This window comes from Marmota monax, unplaced genomic scaffold (assembly GCF_021218885.2).
Source record: "Marmota monax isolate L192 unplaced genomic scaffold, Marmota_monax_Labrador192_F-V1.1 WCK01_AAM20220418_F8-fsc00072, whole genome shotgun sequence".
NCBI lineage: Eukaryota > Metazoa > Chordata > Mammalia > Rodentia > Sciuridae > Marmota > Marmota monax.
The window spans coordinates 7,450,508-7,470,365 of NW_026692356.1; the positions used below are offsets into that span (position 1 = coordinate 7,450,508).

The window sequence follows — 19,858 nt, forward strand, 5'->3', positions numbered from 1 at the left end:
GTTTGATCTTTAGGGGAAATTATAATCAGATAGTATCCAAAGGTTACTATGATATAGTTAAATTATCTCTGCCTGTCACAGGTTAAAGAACATTTAAATTCTGGAAGTTCACATCAGCTTTTTCCAGATAACAAATCTTAAGTACCTTCCTATATTCACTCAATTAGTGATCTTGGGCCTTGATAACACTGCAGAGAGAAACTTTCCAACTATCATTCAAATCATATCTAAAAAGGTGGTCATAAATATTTTAAAACCTAAGTGAACTAATAAGACCTAGACCCATTAAGGATAAGATCTTTTACAACAAATTAAATAAAACAATTCATTGAAGTCTGGACTCAAGATAAGCTAGATTTACAAGCTGACCTTTTATTCATTTAAAGAACAAAATTAGCTCTAATTGCATTAGAATGGAATCCAGTAAATTTTCCCAAGTCTTCTAATGTGGCATCCATGTAAGAACTGCTGTAATTGTTTACAAGTAAGATGGAAATGCTTTGATATAATCTTTCCACTTGTTTTACTGTGTTGTAAAAGCATTTCCCAAAACCTAAAGCTAGTTTTTCTGACAGTATACTAGTTTTTCCTTTTAAACATACTGTATGTTTGGTGATAATGAACAAATTACAATGTGTGATGGAAAAAATTAAATTCAGGCTTCATAATTCTAGTTCAGTAAAAATAAAGGGATTATTAAGGAAATCAGGAACTCCTTGTTTGGAAAAACCAGAATTCTGGCTGAAGACACAAATAAGAAAAATTTTAACTACCTGCTTCCTTTTGGAGGTGGATCAGAATTATGGCTGAGATAAATGGCTTTGGTACCACTGAATTTATAAGCACAATAAGGTAGTAAAGCTAACATACACAATCTCGACTTCTGTTCCAGTTGTTCGCAACCAGGAAACTTCATTAGTAATATCTGTGCCTTTCATTAGCATTAAAAATAGGTCATTTTAAATTTCAAATATATATGTAGTCATTTAAAATGTAAACACCAATTATAAAGTTTAAATACACTGACTCTTAAGATTCTTTCCTTGTTATTGTTCTTGATATTTCTCTTCCTATGAAACGTTTGTTTCAGTAACAAGTTAACCAGGGCAAAACAAAGAAAACTATCAATACTTTTCAAAAATAATAATAATAATAAAATTGAAAGTAGATAGTTTTATTGGATGGGAAACAAAATTAGAAAATCAAAAGGCCTTCCATTTCAGAGGATGGTCCTCTGAAATGTTCCTAAACTTGATTTCTTTAGTATCATTTTAAAACCAGTGGCAGGTACCATTCTGCCATGGCTATCTTGCCCTGTTCCTTGGCTTGCTTTTACACAAAATCTGGCTGCCTTTCCCTAGCTAAAATAAAATATATTAGCTATTTCTGCTGGCCTCTTCCACCTTGTTCTGGTGACAGATACTCTTTTCCTAATGGAACCTACTATTTCCCTTTTTGACAGGGTGTCTCCCTACCACAGGGGCTGGTGGATTGGAGTTTTTGATGGGAATTGGCAGTGGATGTCATAGAAGAAGGGGCTTCACTAGGGACTTTGAGCATGAAGAACCACATTAGTCTGGAGTGAGTTGGGCCATATATCTCACCACACAGAGGCAAGATGGAGAAAAGGAAAATGAGCAGAGTCATACTCTAATAATACCTTATGAACTCTCAATACTGCCCACCTAAAGTCAAATACACCTCTTTTTATTTTCCCTGCTCTAAGGTAGTTTGATTAGGATTTCTGCTACTTATAACTAGAATTCTGAGTAAATACAAAATACCCAAAAGCAAATAAGCATGTCTCAACTAGAGGTTTGACAGCCCTTTAAAGAGACATTTTTACTGAGCTGTGCTTTTAGGCTTTCCCTTAGATTATGGTGGGTTAGAGAAACAGTAAATAAAAAATGCCTTTGTGCCAGCAGTAAAAACTGCTATGGAGGACATTGTCCTTGTCATCTGTTTCCAGATTAAAAATTAATTTTTAAATCTAGTGCCTTGAAAACCTTTGGCCCGTTCTGAGAAACTGAGGCATCTTACCCCTACCCTTTTCTTCTTAAAAAAGTATTTTGTCAGGCTGGGCATCTAGCTCAGTGGTAGAGTACATGCTTAGCATGCTTATGGCCCTGAGTTCAATCCCCAGCATCCCCCATGCAAAAATATTATTTCCATTTTTGACCTTATTGCTAGGAAGGTATAATAATATTTGATGCATAATCATTTGTTTCTTTTTATTCTCTTTATCTCAGTTTGCTATTTCTATTTCCTACTTTACTGTTACCCTGAGTTTTGACTGGAAAAAAACACTTCAAGTATTGAAAGGAAAATGCAGAAAGTAGAATAAAAACCATTTACTATTATTTCTCTAAAGAATTTATCACTAAAATGCTACTATACATTTTTCACTCTATTAAATATGTTTTGGCTAAACTGCATTTTAAAATATAAAAATGCTTATTTTCCTTAAAAATGCTCCAAATTATTATCTTTATGAATGCCCATGATTATTCTGTTTCCATTGTCAAAAAGCTTAGAACATATAAAGACAATAAATATCTGTACTTATTTTATGTCTTAAAAGATTAAACCCCTTATGTTCATTTTCACAGTATATAGAAATAATTTAGAAACTACAACTATCAAAAAACCCTTCATTAGGCATAAGCTACATTTGATAAACTGTGGCCAAAAAAAAAAAAAAAAGAATGACTTGAAAAGAAAAGAATTTCATGAATTTAGGAAATCAATCCAGTTGCCACTGGAAATTAAAACATTAGCAAAAAGAAAATAATTGCCACCAGTAAAATAGTGCCTGAAAAATATCTCAACATAATTTGAGTATTTTGAAAACTGGGTTAAATTGTTAAACAGAACATCTATCATGAACTCTCAAAGGTATTTAGAATTATCACCAAGAATACTGTTCCTTGAAAGTCATCATAAATGATTACCAGATCAAATACATTATTAACTATTAATAAGAAAAAATTGACCACACATTTTAGAACATCTAGAGGGGCTTTATTAGTTACCACCTTCTCTGGTGAGCTCCCGGAATACAGACAGGAATGTCCTCAGAGCAGAGGAGTCATAATTTCCCTTTTACTGTATCCTGGGATACCAGCATGAGCAGCATGGCTGGGCAGAAGAACCTCTGGCCCAAGGGGAAGTGTGGGTGAATGAATAGAAAAGGGCAACAGCTTCCTCTAAGGGACATGTGAGAGGACAGCATTAGTGGACACTTGAGAAATGTGAAGAAGAATGCTTATTCCCTACTCCAATCATTATTTCTCAAAATTTTATGCAAATTTATATCATATTTTCTCTTAATACTTTACAAATATGTAAAATTAACATTTTATATGAGGCTCCTTTAATAGAATTTTGAGTGCCATTTAAACTTAGAAAAGCTGTAGATCCTGTTCTGCCATGTTTTCCTTGATAATTCTCTCTCAACAGTCCCTGTCTGCAGCAAATTTTATCACATTACTCTGCTCTGTTTTCTTCATAGAAATGAATAAAAAAAAATTAAAAAAAGAATGCTGTTAAGTTGCCAACTTCTTCTACAGTAGCTCAAAAAGAGATAGATAAAAAAAATAAAAAATAAGATCAGAATGACAAATCACAACTGTGCCACCACTGATCCATCCCGGCACAGACATTGCACTCACCATACTCTGCCACTGAGTCCAGGTGGGACCCCAGGATCCTGATCAACAGAGTTCTAGGCAGCTGTGCCTGGGCAAGCCAAAGCCTACTTGCTGTTTTGGTATCAAAGTACAACTTGATTATGAGGCGGGACTCAGACAATTACCTTGAATGTTCCCTATTCCTACTTTATGTGTATAGAAACTACAGTTTTAAGGCTGGATTTTAATTTCTTCTTCAATATAGACTACAGGGAACTGGGGATATCCATCACTGGAAGACATGTTAAAGGAATTTGAGGTCTTTGGAAAGTCATCTTGAATTTTAACACTGTCAGAAAGAGGTACTGACCTCAGCATACATCATTTTAGAACAGTTTTCAGGAATGTAAAAGCAAGGGAAAAATAAGTTACCTCTGTCTTGTTTCAAAGAACAATAATAGAGAACAGAGGAAACGATCTAACCTCAAAGTACTTTTCTGGATCAAGGGCAAAAGACATATAACTTCTTTAAGATTTAGAAACTAAACATTGGTTTAAAGATCTTCCAAAGAGAGGGTATAATTTGAACCTTGTAAAGCTTTTTCTTTTTCCCATAATTTCAAGAGTCTACTTTTTGCCTGTCCTTTAGCAATAAACACTTCTCCCTATCCCTGGACTATTCAATACCCCTTGCTTTTGAACTCCCATCTGTTCATTTATTTCACTTTTAAAGAATATGAGTTCACCCCCTAAGTGTGTACAAACTAAGTCATTAATGGCACAACTTGTAGGAATTTTTCACCACTTTTCCATTATTACAGTCATGGAATAAACCATACATCCTTATGCTTCAACTATTAAGGATTATTGCGATTTGAAGGTCATGAAGTTGTCATATATCATAAAATATTAAAAAATTTTTTCAGCTATTTAGAAATGCAAAAGACATTTAAGTTTGTAGGTTATACAAAACCAGGCAGTGGGCTGTAGTTTACAGACTCCTGATTTAGACCACCCCCCTTCCCCCCAAAAAACCCCACTTGTCTAAGTTCTATTTCACATAAAATTCTATTTTTCTATTTGACTGAAACTTCTCTCTCTTATTTTTAATTTAAAATGTAATGTATTTTACTTAATCTTTTTGCTCAGTGTAAGGATTTTTTTGCATCTGCCTTGGTCAAATGATTAATCTGTTATAAACACCAGGGTTATTTACCTAAATATCTGAAAGTTTATATCTTATATAACATTGAACTTTTTCCAGGGCATTTGTCTAGAATCTCTGCTTATTAAAATTTCTGTCAAACTGCACATTTTGTTACAGAGTAATAACATCTGTTTCTCACATCTTCCAATATCTTAGGTGTATGAGTTATTTACTGAAAGGAGGAAATAGAATAAAATAGTTAAGAGAATGACTGAAAGATGCACAAGGGCAAGGAGATACATATAACTATCAATGCCTTTTCACAAACCTTATTTCTCCAAAGGGAGTGAGCTGGCAAAACTTTCATGTGGGAGTTGAGACTAAGTACTGGTGAGCAACTGAGAAACAGAATTAAATATGAATTGGCAGGGAAGAAGTTTTTTTTTTTTTTTTTTGAGTGATGAATAAGAATAAGAATAGAAAAATTAGACAATATACAGAATTTCCAAGGAGATGGTGTGGAGAGTTATTGTGGTGGGTCTCCTCTGTCCTTTGCTGGTTGAGAGATGAGGACATCATTCAGATCTCTGCAGGTGGACTGAGGGCACTAGATACATCAGTACCTGGTTTAAAAAGGGCTGACTACATGATATTTGTGCTAACATTTTCTAAGCTTGTTGACACTACTACCACCTTCTGTCCAGGTCTTTACTGGTACAATCAGGAAAAATAATGTGAAAATTTCCTGGAGAATTTAGGTAAGAAAATATGAATCATTTGGATCTTGTGCTTAAAATCTTCAGAGGAGGGTACACTCTGCTGGAAGATCATGTCTGCCTCAAAATCATACGAGGCTTCTTCACTACACTATATTTGTAGTTGACACAAGCAGCAGAATAAACATATACAACCTTTAAGATTAAATGAACCACTGAGAACACAAAGCAAATTTTCTGTTTCTTCTCTATCTACTACTAAATTCATAGGTCCTACTCTTACTTTCATGGCTCAAATTAAAAGATGACTAAAAGAAAAATGTTCAACTAATTTACTTTAAAATGGATTAATATAATAGTTCAGGGAAGATTAAGACAGACAGCAGCACAGGATTTACATTTCTAGGTTTTTTTTTTTTTTTTGGTGGTGCTGAGGATTGAACCCAGGGCCTTATGCATATGAGGCAAGCCCTCTATCAACTGAGCTACATCCCCAGCCCCTACATTTCTAGTTTTAACGATTTTTTTTCCCCTTTTTAACCCAGAACCTTGTGCATGCTAGGCAAGCACTCCACCACTGAACTATACCCCCAGTTCTGTAAGTTTTTAAAACATACAAATGAAAAATGCTGGACAACTAAGAAATTGGTTATTACTACTGTATACTGTTTCACCTAGCCTCTAACAGTATCTTTGTTTCACAAGCACAGAATAAAACCACGTGCCATACATGAGACAGTTTAACATTACATCTTCCTGAGTGAAATATACCAGTAAGCCCACCCAATACCATTTATTATTTTCCAGATAACTAAGACCTTAAACACTATGCAGAAACAATGTCATGTGCTAATTTTTTTAATAAAAAAAGAGAAAAAGAACAAGAAAAAAAAAAAAAAAAGGATCCTGCATATTAAACAAAGCAAAAAGCATTTACCTAGAGGAAGAAACCAATAAAAACTTGAAAATGGAGAGTTCTCAAAACAAAGTTTGACTCTACATGTTCATACCTGCAAAAGGTTCGCAGAATCCTAAATCTATCAGGTCAGGGTAGAGGAGGTCAAGTTTCACTTGCTTCACTCTAATTCAAAGGTTTATACTTACATCTTGTCTTGGCCAGCGCCAACTCGAAGAGTCAATCTGGGGATAACTGGACTCGGGGCTGGAACGACTGGTTCCACTTTTATCTGTGGAAGTTAGTACATTACAGTTCAATGTTACTTTTTTCTATAAAAGTACCTTCTACCTCTTCTACTTTCCCACCTCTACAAACTTAATAAACATGTTTAAGTCACAAATGTGGCTAAGATGCTAGACTAAAAGATAATCTGGTTTTGACAACTGAAGGCTACCTGACATACGAAATTTTATGAACTTTAATCACATTACGTAAATATGGCTCTTATTTCTGGATTTTTTTAATGTTTGGGTTAATTTCTTGGGTTTTATTATATTGTTAGAATTTTTAAACAAAATTATTATCTAGTGCATTTGGTAGAGCATTTATGATTGTCAGATTTAACATACAAGGAAAAACTTGCAATGGAATTTTCTTTATAAGATAAAATGCCTCTATTTGTAGAATTTGATAAACATTAAACTCATTGTTTTATTATATGAAAAAGCTGACTTGTCAAGTGTTCATTACAGCATTAAACTATTCCATTTTTGGTTAATAGTAAAAAGATCTGAAATGCTGCAAAAGAAAAAAAAGCTGATCTATTTTCTTTTTAGAAAAGGATTTACTGTGAAGGCAATGACTGCTAAAAAAGCTAAGAACTATATTTAAAAATATACACAAATTGAGTATCACATTAAAGGGTCTTTTCACAATTTTTGGTTTGAAGATCGTGATTTAGTAAGTATTTTTAATAAACAAACTAAAACAAAACTCTATAGTTTCAAATAGTTATTTATATCAGAATTTTTCAGTGGAAGTTCGCACTTTTGGTGGTATAATTCTTTGTTATAAGAGACTCTCCCAAGCCATGCCAGATGTTTAATAGCTGTGGCCCTGAAATATCATATGCCAATAGTTCACAGCAGGTCCGTGACACCTAGCTGCAAACCACTGATTTTATTTTTCAGCTCAGGAATTGACAGAAGAGTGGGGTGGTTCTAAGGAGAAATAAATACTGTTCAACATATATCATTATCATGCAGTGACTTGCACATAAACCAAATCTAGTGTTTTTTTCCTATGTATTTATTTGTTTCTTCCTAGTTTACTATCATCATTTTTTAAAAAAATCTATCATCACATCAAAATCTGCTCTGACCATTCTCTTTGACAATGCCTGGCAGGTCAACAAACATATGTTAAATTAACAACTTATCTTGAACATATCCCCAAGTCTCTTGCCTCTTGGGTATTCTGCTGTTCAACTAGGACCAACCTAAAATCATCCTCCAGGCACTGAGTGATATCAAAGAAAATCTTAAAAGAACTCTACCTTCATCTATGCCTTCAATACTATCTGTTTATTTGGATTTCCAGCCACTTACATAAGGGCAGACACCATATCTATTTTGTTTGTTGCTATTTCCTGGTGTCTATCACAGTGACACTTGCTTAAGACACATTTCAAGCATGAATATAAAGCAATGATTTCAAACCTTTATCTCTTTCAAGACCCTTCCTAAACCCCCTCCCCCACCATTAGCAAACTCCATAGGGAAAAGTATTGAGACCAATGACAGGAAAACTCCTTCAACTCCCCATAAATGTACAAATGTCTCTGCACACCAACCATAACTACCTACTTTAGCTTTGAGTCTTCTTCCTCAGCCTCTCCATTCCACTAATTATTTTTAATCTAGCTTTTATTTATTCTAAATTGTTTTTTATGTTACTGTATTTTTTTAGAACTTTATATTATTTATTTTTATGTGGTGCTGAGGATCAAACCCAGTACCTCACACAAACTATGCAAGTGTTCTACCACTGAGCTACAACCATAGCCCCTATCTATCTTTTAAATATACTCAATTCCACCTTTAATTTTTTTTTTTTTAACCTTCTCCTCAACATCTGGCTAACAACTTCTCACATTTTTCAGTCTTCAATTTGTTGTCTCTCTTATTTGCTTTGCTGTCTGTTCATCTCTTATTCTTTCCTTGACCCACTCTGGTTTCTGCCCCAACCTCGCCACTAAAACCACTTTTTTTTTTTTTTTTAAAGGGTTTGCTTTTTAGTTATAGATGGATACAATACCTTTACTCTATTTTTTGTGGTGCTGAGGATTGAACCCAGTGCACGCTAGGTAAGCACTCTACCACTGAGCCACAAACCCAGCCCTAAAACCACTCTTTGCAGACATTAACTACTGGCAAATGTCCCAATATTTTTCTCCATTACAGGCCTTAGTAAGCTTCTATCCTCTTTGCACAGCCTCTGCTTTTGCCCAACATTGCTTGTTCCTCTCCTCTTGTCATTCCACAGTTTCTTCTTTAGTGATCTCATCCATATCCTTAGTTTCCACTGTCATGTCTTCAAACTTTCCCATTCTATACTAACACTGATTGCTTGAACCTAAGACCAAGACAGAAGCTTGCCTATTGAAAAATTCCAACTAAATATCATGTATTTCATCTCATAACATCCAAATCTTCATTTACCAATGTCACCCCCAAAACCCACTAGCTCTCACTTTTGGCTGCTGTCCTTCATCTGTCCAGCTCTGCAGACAGAACAAAACAGTGGTTTTCCTGAAGGTCCCAGAGGGTCAAGGGTCACTATGATGGGGTAGAGCAAGACTCATATATAACTACCTAGGGTTTGTGTTCTCTTTCTTCAAAAACAATTTTTTTTTTAAATGAACAGCTCATATCTAAACAAATCTGAAAACCATAGATTCAGTCTTTGTTTTGTGAACTGTTAAGACTTCCATACTTTTTGCACCCTCCCACTTTATGTAAATAAATAAATATAACCAAAATATATAAACATTTACAAGTCACTTACAACTTGTCAAGGCATTGTGCCTGGTTATTTTCCAGATGTTCTCCTTAAGGATTTTTAACAAATACATGGAGTAGATTTTATGGGTTCTGTTTTTTAAAAATTAACTTATTTTTAATAAGTTTTCAAAAAATATTTTTAGTTGTCAGTAGACACAATACCTTAATTTTATTTATTTATTGTTATGTGGTGCTGAGGGTCGAACCTGGCATCTCACATGGGCAAGGCAAGTGCTCTAACACTGAGCTACAACTCCAGCCCTGGGTTCTGTTTTATGGATAAACAGATCCTATATGGGACAACCATTTTTTCTCTTTTTTCCATTTTGTTGCCATGAATGTGTTGTGTAATTTTTACATCAGGTTAAACACATCTGTTTCCTCAAATAATTACCATTTCCTTATAGTAAAATCTCTCAAAATCCTTTCTTCTAGCTTTCTGAAATGTGCAGTACCTTATTGCTATCTGTGAAATAGCACAGCAGAACTTCTTGCTTAGTGAGTAATATTTCTTATTCCTCATTCCTTCAACCTACAACACTATTATTTAAACACTTAAATAACTTTTTCTAACGTTTTATTAAAAAAAGAAAGTGGTTTTCCCTACCTTAAAAAAAATTCTGGCTTATTATTATGCTTTGCATTGTGTGTTCAGTCCAGTTCTTTACTCTTTATTAAACAATAATCGTATAATAATATCCTTGTACACTATTACACGAAATCCCTATATACATTATGAACTTGATCTCAAATTCAGCAAGCGCTCTAGGAGCTATTATTATGCCTATGTAATGAAGGGCTCAGAAAGAGTAACTGGTTTGCCAGTAAATATAAAAGTCAGTAAATATAAATGGCCTAAATCCTCCTGACACCAAATTCATCTCCTGTTCTACCATACATCTCCTAGGCTCTCTGACACATTTTGAGCTCTTTTTCTGATAATGCTGACGTCCTGCATGGAACGGTTCACTTTCTTAGCCAAGGTTTCCTATGATAAATGACATACTTGTGAGATGGCTAGGGTTAGTTATAAAATGTATTTTTCTCTATGAAAGGCTAACTAATTTATATGGAAATTGAGATTAACTTTGGCTTCACCTCCATTTGACTAAAGTAGCTTGGGTTTTTGACACTGTCTTAAATGGCTTACAGGGCAAACAAATCAAGATATCATCTATTTATGACCTCTTATAAAAAATAAAAAATAACATGGAAGGATAAGCAAACAAAAATGATGACCCATTTTATAAGTCAGATTAAAAATGGTACGAATGGGTCCTAAAGGCAACAGGTATTCAGTCAACTAGTTGAATTAATGAATGATTTTGCTTCGTCAGCTCACAGTTTTATCTGTAATTATAGTGCCCATGTTATCCAGAGACATCTCTGATAGTGAAAGGAAGGTTTAATTATATCATAAAACAGATGCAAACTGGGATTGTCCCAGACAAATAGGACAACTACAAACTACTTACACACATTTATTCTCAAAGAAGTTAAATCAGATTTATCTTGAAAAAATTCAAGATATAGAAAAATATCAATACACTTTTTAAAAATATTTATTTTTTTAGTTGTAGTTATACACAATACCTTTACTTTATTTATTTATTTTTATGCAGTGCTGAGGATTGAATCCAGGGCCTCACACGCGCTAGGCAAGTGCTCTACCACTGAGCCACAACCTCAGCCCAAGATCAATAAACTTTTAAAGGAGAAAAAGACTAATGAGGATGCTAATATAGACAATATAATTTCTAAACAAAATTTTCTTCCCATATTTTTGCCTTTATCAACTTTATCTGAATGCTTATTGAAAGAAAAGAGATCCTCCTTATAATTATAAAATAATTTCTCATGCTTACTTCCTAAAAAACAACAAACTCAATGAAAACAACTTTGATTACTTAAACAATATGATCAACGCCATCTTTTAATGGCATGGAGCCAAAATCTGGGGACAACATGAGCTTTTAAGGGTTAAAATAAAAGAACAGCACTTTGGAGTAATGCTGAGAATTGGGGCAAGCAGAAGAGCATTTACAGTGGATTACTAAGCTTCCCAATTCACCAAAGAGGTAAAGTCCAGCAATATAAGACTCCTTTGTAGCTAACTAAAAATACATTGTCAGTGGATTTGTCCAGTTTTATGTATAAGCAATACTTCTTTCACCTGAACTAATACTAGTAGTCATATAAGCCCCTTATTGCCATGTGCTGCATTTTTTTTGCTAATCTTCAAGGATTTAGCTTCTTTGCCACATACCTCAGGGCACCAACTGATAAAGCTCTAACTCTCCATTTTTCCAGGACACCAGCAGTGCGGCCTTGCAAAAAATGAAAATCGCTCAAGAGATTTAAAGGGGAAATTTATTTTTAAAATCCTGACTTGAAGCAAAGAGGTGGATTTTTAAAAAGCTTATCTATAAAGAATCAGTTTAAATTTAAATTCTATCTTGGAACTCTTTCATGCATTCCAGCTTTAAAGTTTATCTTTTGACAGGGACTTTCTACAAAGGTAATGGGCAGCTTTGTCAATATAATCTGTCCAAGTTTATTTTTTTAATGTTAAACTCCTTTCATTAAAAAAAAAAAAAAAAAAAAAACACCATATATGTGTACTAGCTGTGGTAGCAGTAAGTTCAGCAAGCACGAGTTCAGATTCCCATCTATGCTGATAAGTTAGGAAAAATCCATAAATACTCCTCACAAAAAGCCAAGTTTAATCACCTAACATTTGGACACTACTGACTGGTAACCCTTTTGTTGTCTTTCTTAGCAATTAGAGTCTTTGCATAATTTACTTCTGAAACAGAGTCTAATTAAACACTGTAAGCTATCTAAAATATTAAGAAGACAGAAGAAGATGCATGATTGTGGTTGAGTATAATGAGTGGCCCCAATGCTGACACTCAAACAACCCGTGCCTGCTTCAGCAAGGGCTCGGAGGGCGACTTTTGGTAACTTCTATAGTTAAACATACTTATTTAAACAATAAGTTACTGGTTTTGTCTTGGAATAGGCAGTTGTAAGAAATACAAAGGGAGAATTTCCCCCATTTACTGTACTATTTTATTTACTGAAAACCCCTTTATTTCACAAGTTATAACAGCTTATGAAAAAATACCGGAAATGAAACTATTTTACTTTAAATACAAGATGAAAATCTTTTGTTAAAGGGAAAAAAACATTAAGACTACTTATCATTCTCTAAAGAATAAACTATTTAAATTTAATAAAAACTTATTTAGGGGTAAACTCTAAAGGATTTGTGGATAGATTAAAGAAACATTAAAACTTTAAATTGTTCTGATTACTAAAGTCATTCAGGCTTGCAACACATCCCTGTCCTGTCTTTAAAATGTGGCAGTTGAACAGGAACTTGCTAAGATTTCCTCAAGGACTAGAATTTTATTGAGTTATGATGTCACTCTGCTCCAGAGTGTTGACCCTTCTTACCCATCCCTGTCCCACTAGCTTCCCCTTACTCAGACACACCAGAGAAGACAGAGGGAGGGGCCTGAGAAAACAGTCACGGGTGCTAAGGCACCCAGGCTTCGGGCAGACAGACCTGGCCAACCACAGCTCTTCCACCCAGTGCTGCAGCAATCATCCAATCTTTCTGCGCAGTTTTTCCAATTGTAAGACAGGAAGAGCAACGCCAAACTCCCAGAGGTGTTTGGAGGATTAAATAATGGAGTTCTGCCCAGGTCCGGCACTCGAATGTACTCGATAAGTGACAGTTTTTAAAATTATCTGCTATCCAGGTTAGTTCATTCAATAACTAATGTTAACGCAAATGAAACAATTCATCAGTCAGTAGGATAAAGTTTAGGGAATCCTTTATAAAGTCTATGGACTTTCCATTACATACAACTTTCACTTACTTATCTATGGATTTGTTATCAACATTATTGGTTATTTCTAAGAAAATTATGAATTGTTAGTTATCTATTCATCTTAAATGACACAAATAGTCTTCACTTAGTGTTTTCTATGAGAAGGAGAAGGCGTTTTATGCCAACATATTCTTAGAGAAGGCATGAAACTATTGTATTTAAACAGAGGTAAACTACATAATGATGCTGTCTCTTCTTGGTACTGAATGAGGGGCAGAAGCAGAGTGAAGGAAGCAGAGGTCCAAGAGGTTAAGAGAGGCTCATGAGAATCAAGAAAACACCTTGCAGGGCTGGAATCTCAACCAAGGTTAGTGTGACTGCCAAAGCCCAGGTTCGGTGCTAGTTGTGGGCCAGCACTGGGCAACACTCTAATGGGCCAGCAGGATCATATTTAAATAAGAATATATTCAAGTGTAAAAACACATTCCTTAGTTTGACAGATGGATTTTGGCTTATCTTGTATTTAAGATTATAGGTGGAGCTCTGGGGGTGGAGCTCAGTGATAAAGCCCCTGGCTAGCATGTGACAGGCAATGGGTTCGATCCCCAGCAGTGTGCTCGTACATGCACACACACACGTAGATACAACTTTCCAATTCTACTAACATAAATAGCAAGGTGTTTTCTTACAATGATCCTTCCTCCGAAAAACACTTAAAATACCAAGAGTAAATTTTAATTAAAGTAATCTTATAATCCTATACGTTCATATAAACTCAAAGATTCATGATTTTAAACAATCAAGCATTGCATACAGGTATAGAAACCAAAATTTCAATAAACATTTTAAACGGCTCTGAAATATACTGTTAGGTTGACCTTTTTTTTTTTTTTTTTTTGCTAATGCTATTATGCTATATGGCTGGTCAACATAATTGCTCTTAATGGGTTTTTCATACAAAGTTAGTAAGGTTCCATTTTAAATAAGTGACACACCAGACTCCCAACCTTGACTAATACCTATTATTGTTCATAAAGGGGAACTAAAAGTTTGCATACATTATTTCACTCAACCCATTTTTAACTTAATGTAGGAAAACACAGTGGTTAGGAACATCAATTCACCTCACTGTCACTTACTAAGTGTGTTATCTTGGACAAGCTTATTCATCTTTCTAAAACTCAGTTTTTCATCTTAAAGTGATAATCACTATAGTGCCTACCTCAGAGGGTTTGGTAAGGACTTAAGATTATACAAAGTTCTCACTATGGTGTTCGGAATATGTAATTAAACATTAACTATTACTATTTTGCTATTTTTAGTGTTATCATTATCCCTACACTAAATATGAAATATGTAAGGATTAAAGAAGCTAAAACACTTGTTCGGGATCTTATCCTGGGTATGCTGGATTCCAAAGCCCAAAGCTACTTCCACTCACTAAGCAATTCTTGTTTAATTAACGATGTCTTAGTTGGCCATTAGTATTGATAAATATGATAAAATCTGTGTAAGTAGGCAACAAAAATGGGAGATTTAAAAATTTATCCTTGTTGCCTTAATTCTGTGGACATGTAAGAAAATTCATAGATCACATGTAACTCCCTTTCAGGTCTACTTTCAATTACTCATATTACTTAAGTGGGGTTGAAGAAAGAAAAGTTTTAAAGTTTATATTAATATCTCAATTTCTACTTATTGTCAAGGCATTTCCATGAGTTGCAGTGGCCTTTATCCTTTCCTATCTATATAAAGAACTAAAATTTAAATGAATGCTACAAAATAGAAATGATTTGTTTAAAGCATAACAATAGTTGACCACTTGTACTATCAGGTTGGCTAGTATGGTCCAATGAGGTAGCAAACCTAGAGGCTTCTACAGTCTTTTTTGTTTTAAACTTTTTTTCTTTTTTTTTGCGGTGCTGGGGGCTGGACCAAGGATCTTGTGCATTCGAGGAAAGCACTCCACTGACTGAGCTACATCCCTAACCCCTCCCTTTTTTCTATACAGTCTTATAACACCACCACTGTCTCCTCTGTTTATTGAAATGGCATTTACTTAGGTGCAGCTATAGTACTCTGCATATCCTGCATCTCATTTAAACCTAATATAAGCAACATGCCTAATTTCACAAGAGTTGGGATTTGAATTCAGGTCTGACTCTAAAAGCAATATTTGTTATTTTAAAATTTCTTATAAAATAGCTGACTTTGACAAATGTTTATCTTTTGTCATATCTCTGATCCATAATCCATCAAAACTGGCACAAGAACGTGTGTCTTTCTGTCAGATAAAATCTGTGCCAAGTAACTGAGCCTGCCAGAGGTGGTCTGGGGGCTGTTCTTTCTTAAAGTCAGGTAGATGTTGTGGAAAGGTATGGAATGCTGTTACAAACCTAATCTGATGAGCTTCTCTCAAATTCATAATGATTGTTGACACAATGACACTGAATTTCCAAAGTCAAGATGGTGATGAAAGCAAAGAGTACCATGAATGATTGACGGCTCAGCTGCCAAGTTACTAGTACATGATGGAAAAATGACTAATTGCTGTCAGACAATATCTCTAACAATAAACATTTCAAAATATGAAATATATCTGTGATATAAGTGACTTGGCTCGTTTGCTACTCCTGTGATCTCAAGCTTGGACAATATTACTCTCTGAGGGTCAGTTTCTCATTGATGGGTGATAATAATAACTGCTGGATCTATGTCACAAGTGTGTTAGAGGGAGAAAATAAAGTGTGTGGAAGTGCTTTCAAACCTGACAAGTTGTACATAAGAATAAATAATATAATGATAAATAATTTTTAAAATGTAAATAAGAATTGAATTTTTATATATACTTAAATTGCCAATATTCAGTTATTTAAAAAACTTTTTTTAGTTATAGATGGATACAATGTCTCTATTTATTTATTTTTATGTGGTGCTGAGGATTGAACCCAGTGCCTCACACGTGCTAGGCAAGTTCTCTACCACTGAGCCACAACCCCAGCCCCAATATTTAGTTATTGATATCAGCATTTCCATTCTATGTCTTTCTATTGTAGAATAGCCAAGGGGGACAAAGAAAGAATAAAGTTAGGTAGAAAAATGTGAGAGCTGCCATCACCATTTTCACTCAAATTAAGTTTTCTAGATAAGTCTGAAGTTAAAAATACTGCAAAGTTATTGGTAATAGATCTGCTATAGGTCAAATTTATATTTATTATGTTGAAAAAAATTACCCAGTATTATTTTAAAGTCAAGTTCCAAACAGAGAAGATCACTTCTATAGGTTAGGGAAAGGATCTCTGAGGGGTTCTACGGATGGCACTCTGAATAGAAAATTGCTATTTTAGAAACTTTAAACAAAATTTTGAAATCAACCAGTTAACAAGTATAATAATCCCAAGAGCCATGGAGAAAGAACAAAGTCATATGGGCAGAGGCCATGTCCTATGCCAACAGGATGGAGGTCCTAGCTCCTACAAAATAGCAGGATCTTTCAGTTTCTCTGGATGAACTCTGTTTACTGACAAGGTAAACGTCTCTGCTATGTGGAACTACTTTCTGCTCACAAGTCAGACTGCCAGACCAGCTTAGAGGCTCAGGCTAAGAGCCTCAGAACGAGTTCTAATCTTGTTAATGTAGAAAATGGAAGGAATAAGAGATTCTACTCAAAATACTATAGACGGTCAGAACCCTGAATAAATGCCAGAATGGCTCTCTAGAAAGAAACCCAAGTCAGAAGTCCTTCCCTCGGCCTTGCTATCCTCTTAAAGCAGGGATATGATTTTGTATGTGCTTAGAAAAATGGGTTCTGTTTTTCCCAGGTATCTAATAGTGCAAAATATTATGTAGTATACTTGATAATTAATACAAATATTATTCACTCTTTAAAATTACAGATTTAAAAAAAAAAAAAAAACAAACAAACCAAAAACAATACCAAAAAACCTGCCAGAGATTAGCACAGTTAATACAGAGTTTAAGCTATGATTTTTTAACATCTTTAAGTGTACGTGGGTGGGGCTTGATTACAAGCTTATGGCTTCTAGAATTAAAATTAAACTTTGTAACCTTATTACAAACGCATTTCCAGTTAAGTTATGGGTGATTTACATCCAGAACACAGATAGAATTGCTGGCTTTGTTTACCTGTGTTTTTCACTAGGACTTTGTTCAGATAGTGCCGAAAATGATAAACTGCTTACTTTTTCATGCTTGTGTTTCTCCTTGTCTTTCTCTCTCTTCTCTCTCTCTCTTTTCTCTTTCTCCCTTTCCTTCTCTTTCTTCTCCTTCTCCTTCTCTTTCTCTTTCTTTTTCTTCTTCTCCTTTTTGTCTTTTTTCCTTTCTTTCTCTTTAGGTTTCTCTTTCTCCTCAAACAGTTTTTCGGGGAGCATTGGTGACAAGGCAGGCAGCATGGAGGGGACCCGCACTGCTGCACTAGGGCTGAACAAGGGCAGAGCCATTTCTTTGGGGGGCAATACCAGTGGTGCCGGTGGGGCCTTCATCTTCTCTTCTCTACCTTTATCTTTAAGTTTTTCCTTTTCTCTCTTATCTTTATCTTTCTTGCCTTTTTCTCTATCTTTCTTCTTATCTTTATGCTTCTCTTTCTCCTTCCTCACAATTCCATCTTTCAATCTCACTTTTGGATCAACGTCTTCAAATTCTTTTATTTTAAACTTATAGGGATCTGATTCTTCATCTTTCAGAAACTCCTTCCACGGGTACTTCGTTTCCTTGCCAACTTCTCTTTCTTTCTCCTTCTCTTTAATTTTATCTTTCTCTTTATTTTTTTCTTTGCTTCTGTCTTTTTCCCTCTCCTTATCCCTCTGCTTTTCTTTCTTTTTTAATTTAGTTTTCAGTTCTTTTTTCAACTTCTTCTTTACCTCCACTGATGAAGGCAGCTTGGTTTTCTCCTCATACACAGTGTGGAGAGGTTCAGGAGTGGGAGGAGAAATGGAGGGAGAAGAGATATAAGGGAAGCTGGGAGGTATACTGGCAGGGGTTCCTAGTTTTGCCTTCCGTACCACCTCGTCGATGGAAGCATCCATCGTCCATGAGTTATCAGAACTTGAAGTTCCCCCTGAAAGAGGAAGAGGAGTGGATCCAGACTTGGTGAAATTGTTCGAAGAAGTGGAAGCTTTTGGAGTGATACACTCCGAACCTGAAATTCTCTTAGGGCTGGTAAAAATGTCTCCTTCAGATTCTGATCCAGAAGAAAATTCGAAAGGATCTGGCTCACGTTCAGCACAGGCTCGAGCAATCACAGCATCAATAGAGTCATCGATTGTTTTGTCCGTCACTACAGCCTTTCTCGGCTGAGTCTCATTGTTCAGTTTCCCAGTCTCGGGGGGAGTTTGTGTTTGTTTTACCTGGATGGTGTCTTTACTAATTTTTTCACTTACTGTGGCTGAAGGAGTCCTATTTGGTGTTTCAGGTCTGACAGGTGGTTGGGGAATATGAGACATAATCTTGGGGCTTTTGGGGCTTTTGGGGCTTTTAGAATGTCCAGGTGATTTCTTTTCTTTGGAGACAGTTTTTGGGGACCGAATAGGACTTCCAACCATTGCTGGTGACTGGGTAGTTTTAGGTGACTTAGTTTTCTGTCCTGGAGAACTGGTTTTGGTCTTTGTTTTGGGTGGAAATGACTTGGTTTCTAATGGCTTTGCAGTCGGCATTTGTGATTTTGCCACTGGAGCCAACATGGGTGGCTCTGGTGATGGAGGTGCGAGGTCTGTATTGTCCTGTACGTGGACTGGAGAGAGCATTGGAGGGATCTTTTGTGTATTTATTGAGCTGAGTGGTTCTCGAGCTTCCAATAATACTACATCTAGTGTGTCCCCTTTAGTGTTTAATAGCCGTGGTCGTTTCATGGCAGGTATTTCTTCAGCTTCAGGACTGTCCAATGGTCTTTTACCCAAGAAATTTTCATCATTAATAATTTCCTCCTCCTCCAATTCATCATCTTCTTCCAAGGGAACTTGCATGGCTTCTGCTGATGTGCCCCCATCAGTGGGTACCTGCTCTTCTTCTTCCTCTGGTAAAAAAAGAAAAAAGAATTATTATTGGAATATAACAAAAGCTAATAAAAACAATGCTTCAAAGACAATTTCTAGCAAAGAAATGAAACTGTTTGGAGAGTAAAGCTGAAAGTTCTCAAGGCTCTTCCCTACCTGTGTATCATCCTTCATTTAAGAGCAACAGTCAGTGATGGCAGATGTATGAACTAATTGTTGTGCTCTCAGGTGGCCTGGCTCTAATTTCAGGATCTGGACTTTGCTAAGTATTTCCAGTTTTTCTTCTGTTGCTTCTTTAAGGAGCTCTTTTCCTAACCTAAGTAAATACTGTCTATCTATTTCCATGTCCTTCCTATGCCCCACCCCACACATATACACACACCCCTCTAGAAATCAAGAGATGGGTTATTATATGACTACCATCTTCAGAAGCAACAGAAAGGCATGCCTTTTAAAAAACTTCTGGAATAGATTTCAATTTTCTGAATATAATTCTTTTCCCACTTATAACTTATTTTTTATTTGATGTCAGCTGCTTGAGAGGCAGCATGGTACA

At 35.4% G+C, this 19,858-nt stretch overlaps 1 protein-coding gene across 1 annotated transcript in view; it reads right to left on the minus strand.

Moving 5' to 3' along the window:
* Taf3 (TATA-box binding protein associated factor 3) overlaps positions 1–19,858 on the minus strand; it is a 167,575-nt gene that overhangs the window by 25,533 nt on the left and 122,184 nt on the right. Inside the window, exons 3-4 of the mRNA XM_046442357.2 lie at positions 17,494–19,322; positions 6,597–6,679 (exon numbers count right to left, since the gene is read on the minus strand). Of these exons, the coding sequence (XP_046298313.1) occupies positions 6,597–6,679; positions 17,494–19,322 (1,912 nt within the window). The remainder of the gene's footprint in view (positions 1–6,596; positions 6,680–17,493; positions 19,323–19,858) is intronic.